The 17,296-nt window shown below is 43.4% G+C and overlaps 1 protein-coding gene across 3 annotated transcripts in view; it reads right to left on the minus strand.

The window, feature by feature from the left end:
* The window catches only part of NFKB1 (nuclear factor kappa B subunit 1), a 161,907-nt gene that overhangs the window by 81,426 nt on the left and 63,185 nt on the right, over positions 1 to 17,296 (minus strand). For all 3 annotated transcript variants that reach the window (XM_089680540.1, XM_089680539.1, XM_089680538.1), the window contains one exon: positions 3,014 to 3,162. In XM_089680540.1, coding sequence (XP_089536666.1) covers positions 3,014 to 3,162 — 149 coding nt within the window. The remainder of the gene's footprint in view (positions 1 to 3,013; positions 3,163 to 17,296) is intronic.

Genomic DNA, 17,296 nt, shown 5'->3' on the forward strand with positions numbered 1-17,296 from the left:
GGGTGGCTGATAGTGAGTCGTTGTACGCGGTGATGGCTAGGTCAGGACATGACAGTGGAAGGATGCTGTCGTGCAAGCGGTCGGCAGCCGAGTGGAGGGGGGCCGGGTGCAGGTTGCGGAGGTTGCGGCTGGTGATGGTTTGGCGCACTGGGGGGGGGGAGTTAGGGGAAGGGGAGATGGAGAACGTGAGGAGGTGGTGGTCGGAGAGAGGGAAGGGGGTGTTAGTGAAGTGGTTAAGGGTACAGAGGTGGGAGAAGACGAGGTCCAGGGTGTTCCCATTGATGTGGGTGGAGGATTGAGTGTGTTGTGTGAGCGCGAAGGAGGTGGTTAGGTGGAGGAGTTGAGAGGTAGCTGGGGTGTGGTCGTTGATGGGGATGTTGAAGTCCCCGAGGATGATGGTCGGTAGCTCAGAGGAGAGGAAGAAGGGAAGCCAGGCGGCGAAGTCATCCAGGAAGCGGGCTATGGATCCGGGGGGCCTGTAGATCACTGCGATCCTTAAGGGGGTGGGTGAGAAGAGCCGGATGCAGTGAGTCTCGAAGGAGGAGAAGGTTAGGGAGGGGGGGTTAGGGAGGACCTGGAAGGTGCTCAGCGGTGATAGGAGCAGGCCGACACCACCACCTTTGTGACCGCCCAGTCTTGGTGAATGGGACCAGATGAGACCTCCATGAGAGAGTGCCGCAGGGGAGGTAGAGTCGGTGGCCTGTACCCAGGTTTCGGTGATGGCTAGGAGGTTGAGGGAGCGGGAGATAAAGAGGTCATGGATGGCAGTTAGTTTGTTGCAAACCGAGCGGGCGTTCAGAAGTGCAACCGAGAGAGGGGGGATGGATGTGGGGAGGAGGTGCACAGGTATGAGGTTGAGGGGGTTGCGGCGGCTGGCGGGAGCAGGGGGGTCCCTGGAGGGGGGGAGAGGTGGTGAGGGGCCAGGGTTCGGGGAGATGTCCCCAGCGGATAGGAGAAGGAGAAGGGTGAGGAGGGTGGCATGGGAATGGGAGGTGCAGGAGCGTGTGGGTCTGGTAGTGGTGGCACGTGGGTCGACCGGGGAGTGGAGTACCAGGAGGAGGTGGTGAGTGCCGTAGTGGGGAGAGGGCAGAAGTGAAGGGGCAATGTAGAGCTGTTTTGGGGGGGTGGGCGGGTAGAGGGAGGCGATTTTTGGGATGGAGGAGAGGAAAACGAGGAGGAGAAGTGCAGGTGGCATGCTGGGGTGAGTGCAGTGCTGTTCGGGACAGGGGAGGTGAAGGGATACGGGTCAGGGCGAGGTGATGTGGAGAGTCTATATCACCGTGGAGGAGTCCACTAGAGTCCTTCTGTAGGGGGAGAGTGGGAGTAGAGTCCAGCAGCTGGCTGGCTGCAATCTGTGGGTGCAGTATGCTGGCGTCCGAGGGGGCATCAGTGGGTCTGGTGGATCGGCGAGTGGAGGGGACGTAGGGTGCGATGTTGGGGGGCGTTGGCAGGCAAGGTGTCTGGTGATGCTGGCGGCTCGGTGACTGGAGATGTCCTGAATTAGTTTCCTTGGGTATCCTCAAATGACTTGGCTGTCACTCCACCTCATACTACAGTTACTAGATGGCTCTGCCGCTTCTTGATCAGCTCTGTGTCTGGAATTTATTAGCAACTCTCCTCTCCCACCACCCCTGTATACAGAACAGTGCTGATTCAGTGTAGAAGATGGGGAACTCTGGGGACCAGTACAGCTACTAACACAAAAGATAGCATTGTGACTGATAGCAGCTCACTGTGGTGAGTACCAACCTACTGAATGAGGCATACCTATCTCTTCCCTACCATCTACCTACCTGCTATCTACTGTGCAACACCTTATCTTTACCTTCGCAATGAATCAACTTAGCTACCTGATGAATAACCTTATCTACCTCCTGTGTACCTAACATACTCTCTGTTCTCCTCTACTGTTTATACTGCCTTCTTTAAAATTATCCATTCACAAACTGCCTGCCATCACACTTTCCATACTCCTTTCCTGCACATACAGCCCACTGTAACACAATCTGCACTTCTCTTCTGCACATAATTCCTACCCTCTTATCCTCTGCACTCCTTCATTGTACATATGAGCTGCTGTCACACCCTCAGCACTCCTCTGCTGCCTGGTATTATACTTTTTCTATGCCCATACTGCCTACTGTTTTACTCTACATACACCTCCTGCACATACTGCCGGCCATAATACCCTTCACACTCTTCTCTTGCATGTTTAACCTTTGCACTCCTCCCCTGCACTTTTTACCCACTATCAATCATTTCACACTATCCAGCACATATGGGTTTTCATCATGCCCTCTGCACTCCTCCCCTGCACATACTAGCTGCCATTATACCCTCCACCTAAAAACTTCTTCATTGTTTGTAATATCTCCAACCCTTTTTACTAGTGCCATTAAAATTTAAGTCGTAGTAATTTAGCTAAATTATTAACTAGTACTGAATGACAGTGATCAGTCCAAGAAGCTTACTCTGGCCCACAAGTGTCCTGACAATGCATTGGTGCTGCCAAATAATGATAGACTGCAAACCCAGAATGCGTTAAATCCTAAACGTAGTAATATGTAGTTTATTACTACTTAATTAGCATGTTTGTAGAGTACTAAATGTATGCATGCCTTTTTTATGTTAAAAGGACAACAGCAAAATACCTAAGGCAAAAAAAAATAATGGGTTGATGCTTTAATTATATATTATATAAATATATATAAAGTTATTATAATTTCCAGCCCATGTCAGCTTAAAGATAAGCAACACCTTTCTAGCATCACAGGAAGAGTCAGTGTGAATATTGGTGTTGCTAGTCATCTAGTGTGGGAAGTGCCATTTTAGTGTACATTAACTTCAAAATAATGTCATGCAAGTGTGAAGCATGCTGTGGTTTGGAATATTTGAACAGCTCATGTACCAAAGCTTACTAGTTATTTCCTGCTCTTGTTTATTTAACTCTTTAACCATTAGCAAACACATGTAAGAAAATTGTATTACATAAGTTACTCCAGAAAATGCTTACCCAACTACCATGTCTTTAGGACCCATATTTATAGAACAAACTCCATCTTCACAATGCCTCCCTACCAGGCTGTGGGCATGTAGTCGGACATCTTTGCTATTGGTTACCAGCTGGACAATGATTTTAGCATGGCCACTGTAATTGTGGATCTGTTGAATGAAAAGGAACATATTTACCAGAATAGTATATCCAAACAGTATACTATAACAAAGATAAAGTAATCCATCACATGACTTTTAAAGTTGAATTTCAGGCAAACAGTTATTGCAAAGCTGAAATACCCTTACGGGTGTTATTTTACTTGCCAAAAAAATTTGTTGTGAGATTTACACAGCTCTGCCAGATAGCCAAGGCTGGTTACTTTACTTTTCCTTACTGCAGTTAAAAGTAGACCTCAACTCAAAAAGTGAAGATTTGCTATGTTATAGGCAACATCTAGAAAGGGTACTTGCATCTTAAAAGTACCCTGAAAAATGTACCTTTTTTATAATTCCTCCTGAAAATAGTAGTTTAGTTTCTGTGGCTTGTACAGGTAAACCTGCTCCTCTGACTTCTAGTTTCATAAGATTTGTTGGTGCTGTTTCTGTGGTGCTCACTGTTCTCCTTGCTGGAGACAAAGCTGAACCTAGAGACCTAAAAACAACCATCTTCTACTTCATACATTCTGAGGATGTGTGCTTTCTGAACCACTTTTGCTGCTGCTTGATTATTCCTCCATCAGGTAACAGACCACCAACCATCCTCTGACATGAGGAATTATGGTCTATCACTTTACCAAGATGGCTGCCTTCAAACAAAAAAAGGCCTGGTATGTCAGTAACTACAGGTGAAACTCGAAAAATTAGAATATTGTGCAAAAGTTCATTTATTTCAGTAATGCAACTTAAAAGGTGAAACTAATATATGAGATAGACTCATTACATGCAAAGCAAGATAGTTCAAGCCATGATTTGTCATAATTGTGATGATTATGGCTTACAGCTCATGAAAACCCCAAATCCACAATCTAAGAAAATTATAATATTGTGAAAAGGTGCAATATTCTAGGCTCAAAGTGTCCCACTCTAATCAGCTAATTAAGCCATAACACCTGCAAAGGGTTCCTGAGCCTTTAAATGGTCTCTCAGTCTGGTTCAGTAGGAATCACAATCATGGGAAAGACTACTGACCTGACAGTTGTGCAGAAAACCATCATTGACACCCTCCATAAGGAGGGAAAGCCTCAAAAGGTAATTGCAAAAGAAGTTGGATGTTCCTAAATTGCTGTATCAAAGCACATTCATAGAAAGTTATGTAGAAGGGAAAAGTGTGGAAGAAAAAGGTGCACAAGCAGCAGGGATGACCGCAGCCTGGAGAGGATTGTCAGGAAAAGGCCATTCAAGAGTGTTGGGGACTTTCACAAGGAGTGGACTGAGGCTGGAGTCAGTGCATCAAGCCACCACACACAGACTGATCCTGGACATGGGCTTCAAATATCGTATTCCTCTTGTCAAGCCACTCCTGAACAACAAACAACGTCAGAAGCGTCTTACCTGGGCTAAAGAAAAACAGACCTGGTCTGTTGCTCGGTGGTCCAAAATCCTCTTTTCTGATGAGAGCAACTTTTGCAGAAGAATGGAGAGGCACACACTGCAAGATGCTTGAAGTCCTGTGTGAAGTTTCCACAGTCTGTGTTGATTTGGGGAGCCATGTCATCTGCTGGTGTTGGTCCACTGTGCTTTATTAAGTCAAGGGTCAACGCAGCCATCTACCAGGAGATTTTGGAGCACTTCATGCTTACTTCTGCAGACGAGTTTTATGGGGATGCTGACTTCATTTTCTAGCAGGACTTGGCACCTGCCCACAGTGCCAAAAGCACCAAAGCTGGTTCAGTGACCGTGGGATTACTGTGCTTGATTGGCCAGCAAACTTGCCTGACCTGAACCCCATAGAGAATCTATGGGGCATTGCCAAGAGAAAGATGAGAGACATGAGACCGAACAGTGCAGAAGAGCTGAAGGCCGCTATTGAAGCATCCTGGTCTTCCGTAACACTTCAGCAGTGCCACAGGCTGATAGCTTCCATGCCACGCCACATTGAGGCAGTAATTGCTGCAAAAGAGGCCCAAACCAAGTACTTAGTACATATGCATGCTTATACTTTTCAGAGGTCCGATATTATTCTATGTACAATCCTTGTTTTATTGATTGCATGTAATATTCTAATTTTCTGAGATTGTGGATTTGGGGTTTTCATGAGCTGTAAGCCATAATCATCATAAATATGACAAATCATGGCTTGAACTATCTTGCTTTGCATGTAATGAGTCTATCTCATATAATAGTTTCACCTTTTAAGTTGAATTACTGAAATAAATGAACGTTTGCACGATATTCAAATTTTTCGAGTTTCACCTGTAAAAGCGGTTCTAAAGCTAAAACTGTTTTTTACCTTAATGCATTCCTTGCATTATGGTAAAAGACGTTTTAGGACTTAATGTGCCCTCCATCCCAAACATTTATTTCACTCCTGGATCAATCCAGTGCTGTGCCTGGCTGTGGTATTCTCTCCCTCTTCACACAGGGACTAACAGGCAGCAGTGGAAGCCAGTGGATCCTGTTACTCTCAGTCAAATTCAATGAGGAGGCAGGGCTGAGCCGTGCTGTGTGTATCAATAAATGTACACAGCCTGGCTTGGGAGCGAGCCTGCATGTGTGACCCTATAGCAAGAGGCTTGCTATGGGGGCACTCATAGAACAGGAGGAGCCCAGAGTGCTGGCAGGGACACCAGAAGAGGAGGTTTGGGGCGAAAGCAGGTAATTATAACATGTTATATGACAAGTAATAGACAATTGTCTAGCCCACGCAGGGGCAAGCAATGATAATCATAACCAGAATAGGTATACATAAAGACAAAGGTGGCAGTCAAAGGTACTATATAGTAGTCAAAAACTAACATAGCATTAGCAATACAACACATCTCAGAGGGTTCCAGGGGTAGAGGATCAGGAAAGACCACACCACAGCGACAGAGGGTTCCCTAGGGCCGCCAACACCCATGCAGTTCACACATTGTGCACAGCTCATGTAGATAAGGAAAAATATGGGCAAGGGGCCCAAGCGTAGAAGAGGCAAAAGTAGAGGATAGGGTAGCAGGTAGGAAGGAGCTCATACCTATAGATGAGACAGAAATAGAGGACAGAAAAAGGAAAAATATAGGCCCGAGGGCCAGAAAGTAGGAGAAAAGAGGATGACTAGGTCTCAGGAAAAAAACAGGGCTCCCTGTCAGAGCAGGCTCAAACTGGCTCGGAGAAGGGTGGGGAAAGCATAAGTCAACCATAGTTCCCAGACTTTGAGAAACTTACGCTTGCGAGTCATTATGAATACTAGACATCTGCTCATTGAGCATCAGGATAGTCATACGAACTCTCACCCCTTGAAAGGGGACAGATGGCTTTTTCCAAGCTTGGGCTATTGTTCTGGTGGCTGACAAGAAAATGTAGGAGGCAAGCCTCCGTTGATGAGCATACAAACCCGGTATGGGGCAATGTAGTAGAGCAAACGTGGCCTCTCTCTGCATATGTGTAAGTGGAATAAAGTAAAGAGGAGGCCAAATACACGGGACCAGAACCCAACTAATTTGGGGAATGTCCACCATGTCCAAGTATGCAAAACATCCCCTCGCAGGTCACAACCCCGGAAGCAGCATTCACTGTAGGCAGGGTTTGTATGAGCGATATGGGCAGGAACCCAATACCAACACCATAGTACCTTATAAGTGGCCTCCAAGGTAGCTGTCTTAAATGAGCATTTAGCCACAGAAGACTAGGCCTTCCTTCAGTCCGCTAGATCCACCTCAATTGCCAGATTCCGTTCCCATTGAGTGACATAGGAAAGGGCATATATGGGAAGAGCGACTTGTCAGAGAAGTATAAAGGGCTGAGATAAGACCTGCGTAGACAGGGAAGTGTTGGCAGGTATGCTCAAACGCAGTTTTTCGGAACGGATAAGTGGAAGTCTTACGCAATGAATTTACCCAGCATTGAAACTGGAGACAGCGAGAATTCTGATTGAGGGATGTCACAGGACTCCCGAAAAAAGAGGTCCATATGGGAAACGACCTAGAGGTCAAAAGTGTTGGACCTGAGAAAACCCATTATTGATCCACCAGGAGAATGCCTGAGGCTGATCCATGCGGGGAGAGAAGAGAGGGTTGTTTATGATAGGGAGCAAAGGCAAAAAAGATGACTCGAGACCACCCGAATACTGCACAGAGTCCCAAACTTGGAGACTGTGATGCACAAGTGGACTCAATGCTGCAGGGCAGAGGTTGGAAGGCAACATGTTTGTTTTTTTATGGAAAAAAACTTTTACAACCACTTTAATTAGCTGCAGGGAGCCTATAGGCAACAATGATGACCAGTTCTTTAGCCCCTGCTGCTTTTTTAGGCCATAAATTCCACAGTTCAGGTCCTCTTTAGGCAACACAGGCTGACCACCTTACTGCCTCTGCTCCAGCCTGTGATTGGACAGCAGCGCATTGATGAGCTCATCCCTCAGCTCAATCTGTTCTCTCCTTCTATTTCTTCTTAACTAATGGGCACACAACACAGCCTATTGGCCGCTAGTGCTGCCCCTCTCTCAGAAGTGAAAAGGATTGTAGGAACTCGATACCCAAATAATATCAGGTAATGTACACAAGCAGCATTTAAAAATAAGTAATGAATTTTTTAAAATACATAAGTGTATAAAAATGTTTTAACTAGTGTTTTTTTCTATTTGGAGATTAGATTTAACCGTCTGTTACTATTGGATACCAAATCAAACAAATAATAAAAGAAGTAAAAAAAAGTACATGAAAACCTCTACATGACAAACATTCGAAACTAGGAGGTAACATCTTCATGCCTATTGATGGAAATGTCTGGTTTCATGACGATGTTAGTAGGCAGATACAAACATCTGCTTTCAGATATTTGTCAAACAAAGCATTTAACATACCATATTAACATATAAAATATTTCCTATACTACAATCACTTATATTTGTGACAATATGACACATTAACAGCTATTTAATATTCTAGTCTGAATATTCATTATGTCATCTCCCCATTTTCCATGTACAGATGACTGATGTGAAACAAGTGTGAAGGTTTCCCAGAAACAGACAAAGAAGACCTAAATTCTAACTGGACAACACTTAAATGATTATGCTTTTTTTCTGAAAATGACTGAAATGACATAAACATATTTTATATAAGTTTTTTTTTCCATATTTTATATGATATTTTAGTAAACGGGTTTAATAATTTTACTCCTAAAGATGAGACTGGGAGTCCTGTAACCTGTTAAAGTGATATTAAACCCAAAAACAAAAATATATTTTAGCTTTCCAATCCTTAAAAGTAGTGTCTGCATTCATTTACTGTTTTTAACTTTGTTCTTTTATTTTCACCTGGTGATCTGGCCAGTAACACACTTGCTCAACTAAGAGTGGACGAGACACTTTTAGATAGCAGCATTGCCAATCTGGGGAGAGGGTAGTGTTATATGCACTAGCTGATTTAGATGGACGTGACTAACATATTAAAGCAGAACTCTCCAGCCAATGCCTTATAAGCAGTTACAGTCACAGTGGTTTCTTCTATTTGGTATAAAGTATCTATTAAATAATTGCAGAAATAGCAGGACATTTGAGGCACTGTACAACATCAAATTATACATAAAACTCCCGGTTTTTAGTTATTATTTAGAAAAGATAGTCACGTTACCTTTAGTAAATAATAAATAAAAACTGAGTTTTATGTAAAATTCAGTGTTATACAGTGCCTTAAATGTCCTGCTATTTCTGCACTTTTTTTTATAGATACTTAATATAAAGGAGGTGGCAAGTCTTTTAGAGCCAAATCATGTTAATATATTTGGGATAAAAGTTTTACATAAATGAATAAAAGCCAACCATTATAAGCACCCTTGTCATTGGTAAATGGTTTGTCTCAGCCCTCATAACTGCCACTTTTGTTTTTGAGTTGAAAAGTAACAGACTTAATGGCAGGATCAATAGGTGAAAATAAAGAGGAAAAAAGCCTAAAAAACAAAACTAATGCAGGGCACCAGATTTAAGGATAGGGAAGCTGTAATATATTCATTTTTAATGCCACTTTAACATTTTCCAGTCTCCAGGAAATATTTTATTATTGTCGGTAATTTTTTAAAAAATTTGTAAGCTGCAATATATAAATTTTTTTGCTTTTGGGTTTAATACCACCTTAAGCAGAATTAAACTATATTCCAGACCACTGTTGACTGTCTTCAGTTCCTACACGCAGCCCAGTACAAGCGATGTGAGGAATCATTTTGATTGATGGCTATGCGCATGTTATGCATTTAATACTTCGTGAGTGCATTTTTACCTAAAATAAAGTGTAGTTGTTTTTATGAGGTTGCACTATGATCTATTCCTTTCCTCTTTAACCATACACATCATAATCCCACTGGATATCCTGGAGTCTGTTTCCTTAAAGGGCCAGAGCTAAGGAAATAGTCACTAAAGATCGACAGTGGATAAGCAGAAGCGATAGTATCTCTAAGCGTGTATGACCTAAACTGATGGGTCAGGGAAGAAGGTGAGTGCATGGTGCACCTATTCGGTGATGGGAAACACTACAGTGGAGTAATGTAATTAATTGTTCACTAAAATTTGAAGCACACAAAATATTTTTTTAATGTGAGTGGATAATGTAATATGTTCATTTTTTTGTTTATAAAAACAGTGTTGCACTACAGTATTTTCTGTTTTACTTTTCATGGATTTGGATTTCAAAAACCCATTGGAGATAAAGCACGTGGCAGGAACACCCTATGGGTCAGAAATTTGGAGGCACATCATTTTGAAGCGTGTTTGGCCTATTATAATTTATACAGTGAAGGAAATAAGTATTTGATCCCCTGCTGATTTTGAATGTTTGCCCATTCACAAAGAAATGATCAGTCTAAAAATCGAATGGTAGGTGTATTGTAATACTGAGAGACAGAATAGCAACAAAAAAATAAAAATAAAATGCATGTCTAACAAATTGTGCACTTATTTGCATGTTCATGAGGGAAATAAGTATTTCATCCCCTATCATTCAGCAGAATTTCTGGCTACCGGGTGTCTTTCATGCAGGTAACAAGCTGAGATTAGAAGCAGTTTCTTAAAGGGAGTGCTGCTAATCTCATTTTGTTACCTGTATAAAAGACACCTGTCAACAGGTTCAATCAAACAATCAGATTCCAAACTCTCCACCATGGTAAAGACCAAAGAGCTGTCCAAGGATGTCAGGGACAAGACTGTAGACCTACACAAGGCTGGACTGGGCTAGCAAACTATCGCCAAGCAGCTTGGTGAGAAGGTGATAATTGGTGCAATCATTGGCAAATGGAAGAAACACAAAACAACTGTCAGTCTCTCTACGTTTGGTGCACCATGCAAGATCTCACCTCATGGAGTGTCAATGATCATGAGAACAGTGAGGAATCATCCCAGAATTACATGTGAGGATCTTGTCAATGATCTCCAGGCAGCTGGGACCACAGTCACCAAGAAAACAATTGGTAACACAGTACGCCGACAAGGACTGAAATCCTGCAGTGCCCACAAGGTCCCTCTGCTCAAGAAAGCACATGTCCAGGCCCATCTGAAGTTTGCCACTGAACATCTGAATAATGCAGAGGAGGACTGGATGAAAGTGTTGTGGTCAGATCAGACCACAATCGAGCTCTTTGGCATAAGTAGGAGGAACGCTGCCTATGACCCAAGAACACCATCCCAACTGTCAAACATGGTGGTGGAAACATTCTGCTTTGGGGGTGTTTTTCTGTTAAGGGCACAGAACAACTGCACCGCATCAAAGGGACGATGGACGGGGCAATGTACCGTCAAATCTTGGGTGAGAACCTTCTTCCCTCAGCCAGGACATTGAAAATGGGTCATGGATGGGTGTTCCAGCATGACAATGACCCAAAACACACAGCCAAGGCAACAAAGGAGTGACTCAAGATTCTTCTTGAAGCACATTAAGGTCCTGGAGTGGCCTAGCCAGTCTCCAGACCTTAATCCAATTGAAAATCTGTGGAGGGAGCTGAAAGTTCAAGTTGCCAAATGTCAGCCACTAAACCTTAATGACTTGGAGAGGATCTGCCAAGAGGAGTGGGCCAAAATCCCTCCTGAGATGTGTGCAAACCTGGTGGCCAACTACAGAAAACGTCTGACCTCTGTGATTGCCAACAAGGGATTTGCCACCAAGTACTAAGTCATGTTTTGTGAAGGGGATCAAATACTTATTTCCCTCATGAACATGCAAATCAGTGCATAATTTGTTAGACATGCATTTCTTTTGAATTTTTGTTGCTGTTCTGTCTCTCAGTGTTACAATACACCTACCATTCGATTTTTTGACTGATCATTTCTTTGTGAGTGGGAAAACATTCAAAATCAGCAGGGGATCAAATACTTATTTCCTTCACTGTAGGTCAACATTTAAGGTGAGCAGGGAGTGGGGCCACAATTAAAGCGCGGCGTGGAATATTACTGGATGATAGCACACCATATATTGGACTGTACTATTGCACTATATTAAAGATTTCTTTGGACTATTACTACATGTTTACTTATTTAAAATTTATGGTTTTATATGAGGAGGTAGCACATCACATTTTTGCTTTATAGATGTCAGTAATGCTGGGTCTGATTGTCTGTTTTAAATGACACTGTGGCTTCATTCAAATCATCAGAAAAGTGTGATTCTACTACTGTATGTTGGTCAAAATGGGAAACACTGCATTTTGTTTTGCTTCACGATTGCTATCTAATAATCACTACAAATGAAAAGACTTTCAAACCAAAAATACATACAATCTCACCAATCTATTTTATGAAACAATCTATTTAAAAAAACATTAGCAGCAGTTTGAGTATTGGGTTTAGCTTCCACTATTTTTCATGTTACCCTATGGCTCAGAAATTCCTAGCAGTTTTTTTTAATATAAGGTTTGAAAAATTAGTTCAAATAATGTTATCAAGCTTCGTATAACGTCATCTGGGGAGACTACAACCACTGGTCCCATAATTCTATGCAACCTCACTTTCATGCTTTTTGTGTATTTAAAACGTTATGAATTTTAAAAAAAAAGGTAGTACAGCAAGCTCACTGGTTTGTATTTTAGCAGGTTAAAGTGGAATGTCACTTAAAATCAGACATTCCGCTGTTCCTATTTCTTCCTCCTTCTCTGCCACTAATGCAAACATTTTTATTTTGCCAGGTACCTGCTCATTGGGATTGCCTAGGATTCTGGTCAATTAAGAATTTAGACAGCAGAACAGTAAGATACAAAGGATGGATAAAAAGATGACATTGAAAAATTTGTAGTGTACATTTAAGGAAGTACTGTATCGAAAGCTGGGGTAGGCAATCCCCGACACTAGTGCCGAAGGTGGCACTCAACAGCGTCAAGGAAGGCACCCAAGGGGAGTCCTGGGAGACACCTCCCAGACAATTATTATTATACAGTATTTATATAGTGCCAATAGTTTGCTCAGCGCTGTACATTATAGTGGGAGACACTACAGTAACAATACAATGCGATGTTCGAGGGTCCTGCTCATTGGAGCTTACAATCTAGGAGGGAGGGGATATTGGTACAGGAGGAAATAGCTGTGGGGGATGGAGTGGTGGGAAGAGAGGAGGAGACCAGCCATTAGGTGAGGGCTGGGTAGGCTCTCTGAAGAGATGTGTTTTCAGGGTGCGCCTAAAGGTGAGGAGGGTAGGTGAAAGTCTGATGGATTGGGGTAGCGAGTTCCAGAGGATGGGGGAAGCCCTGGAGAAGTCCTGGAGATGGGCATGGAAGGAGGAGACCAGGGAACTGGAGAGTAGGAGGTCTTGTGAGAAGCAGAGAGTGCGTGTTGGGTGGTAGAAATATATCAGTTTGGTGATGTAGTTTGGGGCAGTGTTATAAACAGCTTTGTACGTCAATTGAATATTTTGAATTTTATGCGTTGGGCAATTGGAAGCCAGTGGAGGGATTGGCAGAGGGGGGAGGCGGATACGGAGCGGTTGGTGAGGTGGATGAGTCTGGCCGCAGAATTCAGGATAGACTGAAGTGGGGATAGCCTGTGCTAGGGTAGGCCGGCGAGGAGGGAGTTGCAGTAGTCAAGTAGTGATATGATAAGGGAGTGGATGAGTTGCTTTGTGGTTTCTGGAGTTAGGAACGTGCGTATTTTGGAGATGTTGCGGAGGTGGAGTCTGCATGAATTTGTCAGTGATTGGATCTGGGGCTGGAAAGACAGATTGGAGTCTAGAATGACACCTAGTACTTCGGCTTGCGGGGTGGGGCTGATGGTGGCGTTGTTGGTCGTGATGGAGAGGTCAGGGGGGGGGGGGGCATGGGCTGGGGGGAAAACTAGGAGCACGGTTTTAGCAAGGTTTAGTTTGAGGAAGTGGAGTGACATCCAGTCTGATATGTCGTTCAGAAGGCTAGTGATTCGGGAGGAGACTGAAGGGGTGAGGTGAGGGGTGGAGAGATAGATTTGAGTGTCATCGGCATAGAGATGGTAGTTGAAGCCGTGGGAGTGTATCAGTTGACCAAGGGAGGAGGTGTAGATGGAGAAGAGAAGGGGCCCGAGGACAGAACCTTGGGGGACCCTAACAGAGAGGGGGAGTGAGGGGGAGGTGGCAGTGTTATAGGTAACACTGAAGGAGCGTTGTGATAGATAGGAAGAGAGCCAGGAGAGAGCGGAGTCTCTGAGGCCAAAAGAGTATAGTTTTTTGAGGAGGAGGGGTGGTCGACCGTGTCGAAAGCTGCAGAGAGGTCAAGGAGTAATAGCACTGAGTAGTGGCCTTTGGCTTTGGCGGTTAGCAGGTCGTTGGTGAGTTTGAGTAGGGCGGTTTCGGTGGAGTGTAGGGAACGGAAGCCACACTGAAGCTATGTCAAGTCGGATTACCAAGGCTGCTTGTTCTCACTTTGAAAGGGTAATTATATTCAGTATTTTTCCTCCTCTGTGGTACAGCTCTCTTTTAGCCTGAGCTGGCTCATGGCCAGGCTTTTACTATCGGTGTACCTGCCCTCGCTCTGAACATTTCTCTCCCTCAGCATCCATGTTCCTGGCTCAGTTTGCAGGGGATATAGCCAGAGAGGTTTATCTTCAAATGGCTAGTAACCCTTTCCACAGCAATCTTTTATGAGTAACAAGTGCAGGAATTGGGGTGGGCTGAGGTGTGAAAGTGCATTAATTATGTGATCAGAGGTGTGAAGGTGCAGGAATGAAGGTGATCTGAGGTGTGAAAGTGCACTGTTTGGGGTGAGCTGAAGTGTGAAGGTACAGTAATTGGGGTGATATGAGTTGTAAGGGTGCAAGAATTGGAGATGATCAGAGGTGTAAATGTGTAGGTATTTGGGTGATCTGAGGTGGGAAAATGCAGGGATTGGGACAGACCTAAGGCCTGAAGGAATAGAAATTGGGGCTGATCTAGGTTGTAAAAATGCAGGAATTGGGGTGAACTGAGGTCTGGAGGTGCAGAAACTGGGACTGATCTGAGGTGTGAGGGTGAATGAATTGGGGCTGATCTAAAGTCTGGAAGTGAAGGAATTGGGGCTGATGTAAGGTTTGGAAGAACATGAATTGGCGTGATCTGAGGTGTGAAGGCGCAGGAATTGTGATCAGAGTTCTTGGGGGGTTCAAGAATTGACTAAGCTCTGGTTTACAACGATTTGCGATTCCTGTGCATTTCCAGCCCCACATCACAATTACACTCCGTTCATGCGAACTGCTGCAGATGTCAATGTTAACGACACCCCAAAAACAGTTCGCTAATGCAATGAGATTGACTGAACACCCGTTAAATCTGAGATTCTGAGCTGCCATCAGTTCAGGAATTTATTCTATTTATTTATAGGTACTTAAATAAAGGAATAAAGGGGAAATCTTCCAAAGGTGATATTTGTTCCCCCTCCCCCCCAAAAGGTGCCAAATATGGCAATGAAGGGAGGGAAAAGGCAAACAAGCAGAGCTTCCACTTTTGGGTGGAACTCCGCTTTAATTGCATGGTTATCACGCAGTAAATAAATACAGATTACAGCAAAAGCCTCTGTACTGAGTTCAGGTTTACTTAGAGATGTAATGTCAATTCCATATTTCACCTGCTTGTGATGGTTCAGCTCAATTGCTTGCTTTACACCTCTCCGTTAAAATCAAAATAAATGCTATTTACAGAAGATTACTATAGCACACAACATAACAGTGATACAGAAATGATGTAGCACAAGAAATGGAATCTACAAATTCCAGAGCAATATTTAAGCATGCTGAAGAAAGCTTGGAAATAAATATATGCATCTGGAAGGCAGCCAAAATGTTTCAACTTCCTTGTAATGGAAAGTACACAAAACGCTGTACTTTCCCAATTCAGCATAGAACTATTCCAACATTTTTTTGCTGACAGAGGAATACAGCATCAGGCAAACAGAAATCAAACTTTATACACTCACATATGAAAGATTATATAATCAGTTGTGTTAAGTAGTAAAGACCTATGACATAAAGAATATGAAACGAAGAGAACTGTCTCTGCTTTATTGCAGTTGTGTCAGATGATGTTTTCAGTGCATTGTGCAACAGCATTTTTTTACTCTTTTTTTTTTTTACACAGTTTTTTATTTCAGGCTGAAAAGTTTTATAATTGATGTCCTGCTTTTATGCTGTTACAGGCTCCTGTATCAGTATTGCTATAAAGCTCTACAGCAGCCTTCTTGCTGTCGGAATACATTGCTGCTGGCTATAGTCGGTGGTGCTGATCAAGCTGGGAAAACCTAACAGGGTGGTAGCACAGAAGTCGATTGGCAGATTGACTTCTGTACAACCAAAGTGCCCATACATGGACTGAAATTTGGCTGCTCCCTGCTGAACTGGATACAGTTGCAAGAAAAAATATGTGAACCCCTTGAGAGTACGTGGAGTTTTGCATGAATTGGGCATAAAATGTCACAACAATAGAAGAACACAGTCTGCTGAACATAATACTACACAAACATTAGATGTTGCCATGGTTTAATTGCACATAACATGTAAACATTCACAGTGCAGGGAGGAAAAAGTATGTGAGGCCCTAGCTTAATGACTTCTCCCAGAGCTAATTGGAGCCAGGAGTGAGCCAACCTTGACTCAAATCAGTGTGATGATATTGGATGTATTGCTGACAGCTGTCCTTGCCCTTAAAAAACACACACCTGTTTTGGGTTTACTGGTTTCAAGAAGCACTGTCTGATGTGAACCATGCCTCGCAGAAAAGAGCTCTCAGAAGACCTACGATCAAGAATTGTTGACTTGCATGAAGCTGGAAAGGATTACAAAAGTATCTCCAAAAGCCTTGATGTTCATGTGTCCACGGTAAGACAGACTGTCTACAAATGGAGAAAGTTTAGCACTGTTGCTACTCTCCCTAGGCGTGGTCGTCCTGTAAAAATGACTGCAAGAGCACAGTGCCGAATGCTGCATGAGGTGAAGAAGAATCCCAGAGTGTCAGCTAAAGACCTACAGAAATCTCTGGCATATGCTAACATTTTTGTTGACACATCTACAATAAGGAAAACATTAAACAAGAATGGAGTACATGGGCGGACACCACGGAGGAAGCCATTGCTGTCCAAAAAGAATATTGCAGTACGTTTGAAGTTTGCAAAAGAGCACCTGGATGTTCCACAGCACTACTGGCAAAATATACTGTGGACAGATGAAACCAAGATTGAGTTGTTTGGGAAGAACATACAACGCTATGTGTGGAGAAAAAAAGGCACAGCACAACAACATCAAAACCTCATCCTCACTGTAAAACATGGTGGAGGGAGCATCATGGTTTGGGGCTGCTTTGCTGTCATTGATGGGAAAATGAATTCCAGAGTTTATCAAGACATTTTGCAGAAAAACTTACGACCATCTGTCCGCCAACTGAAGCTCCGCAGACGATGGGTGATGCAACAGGACAATGACCCAAAGCATACAAGTAATTCAACAAAACAATGGCTGCAACAGCACAGAATATGCCTTCTGGAGTGGCCCAGTCAGAGTCCTGACCTCAACCCGATTGAAATGCTGTGGCATGACATTAAGAGAGCGATTCACACCAGACATCCCAAGAATATTGCTACACTGAAACAGTTTTGTGAAGAGGAGTGGTCCAAAATTACTCCAGATCGTTGTGCAGGTCTGATCTGCAACTACAGGAAACGTTTGGTTGAGGTTATTGCTGCCAAAGGAGGGTCAACCAGG

The sequence above is a fragment of the Staurois parvus genome, unplaced genomic scaffold (assembly GCF_062004578.1).
Source record: "Staurois parvus isolate SC_StPar_1 unplaced genomic scaffold, SC_StPar_1.0 ptg000244l, whole genome shotgun sequence".
Lineage (NCBI taxonomy): Eukaryota > Metazoa > Chordata > Amphibia > Anura > Ranidae > Staurois > Staurois parvus.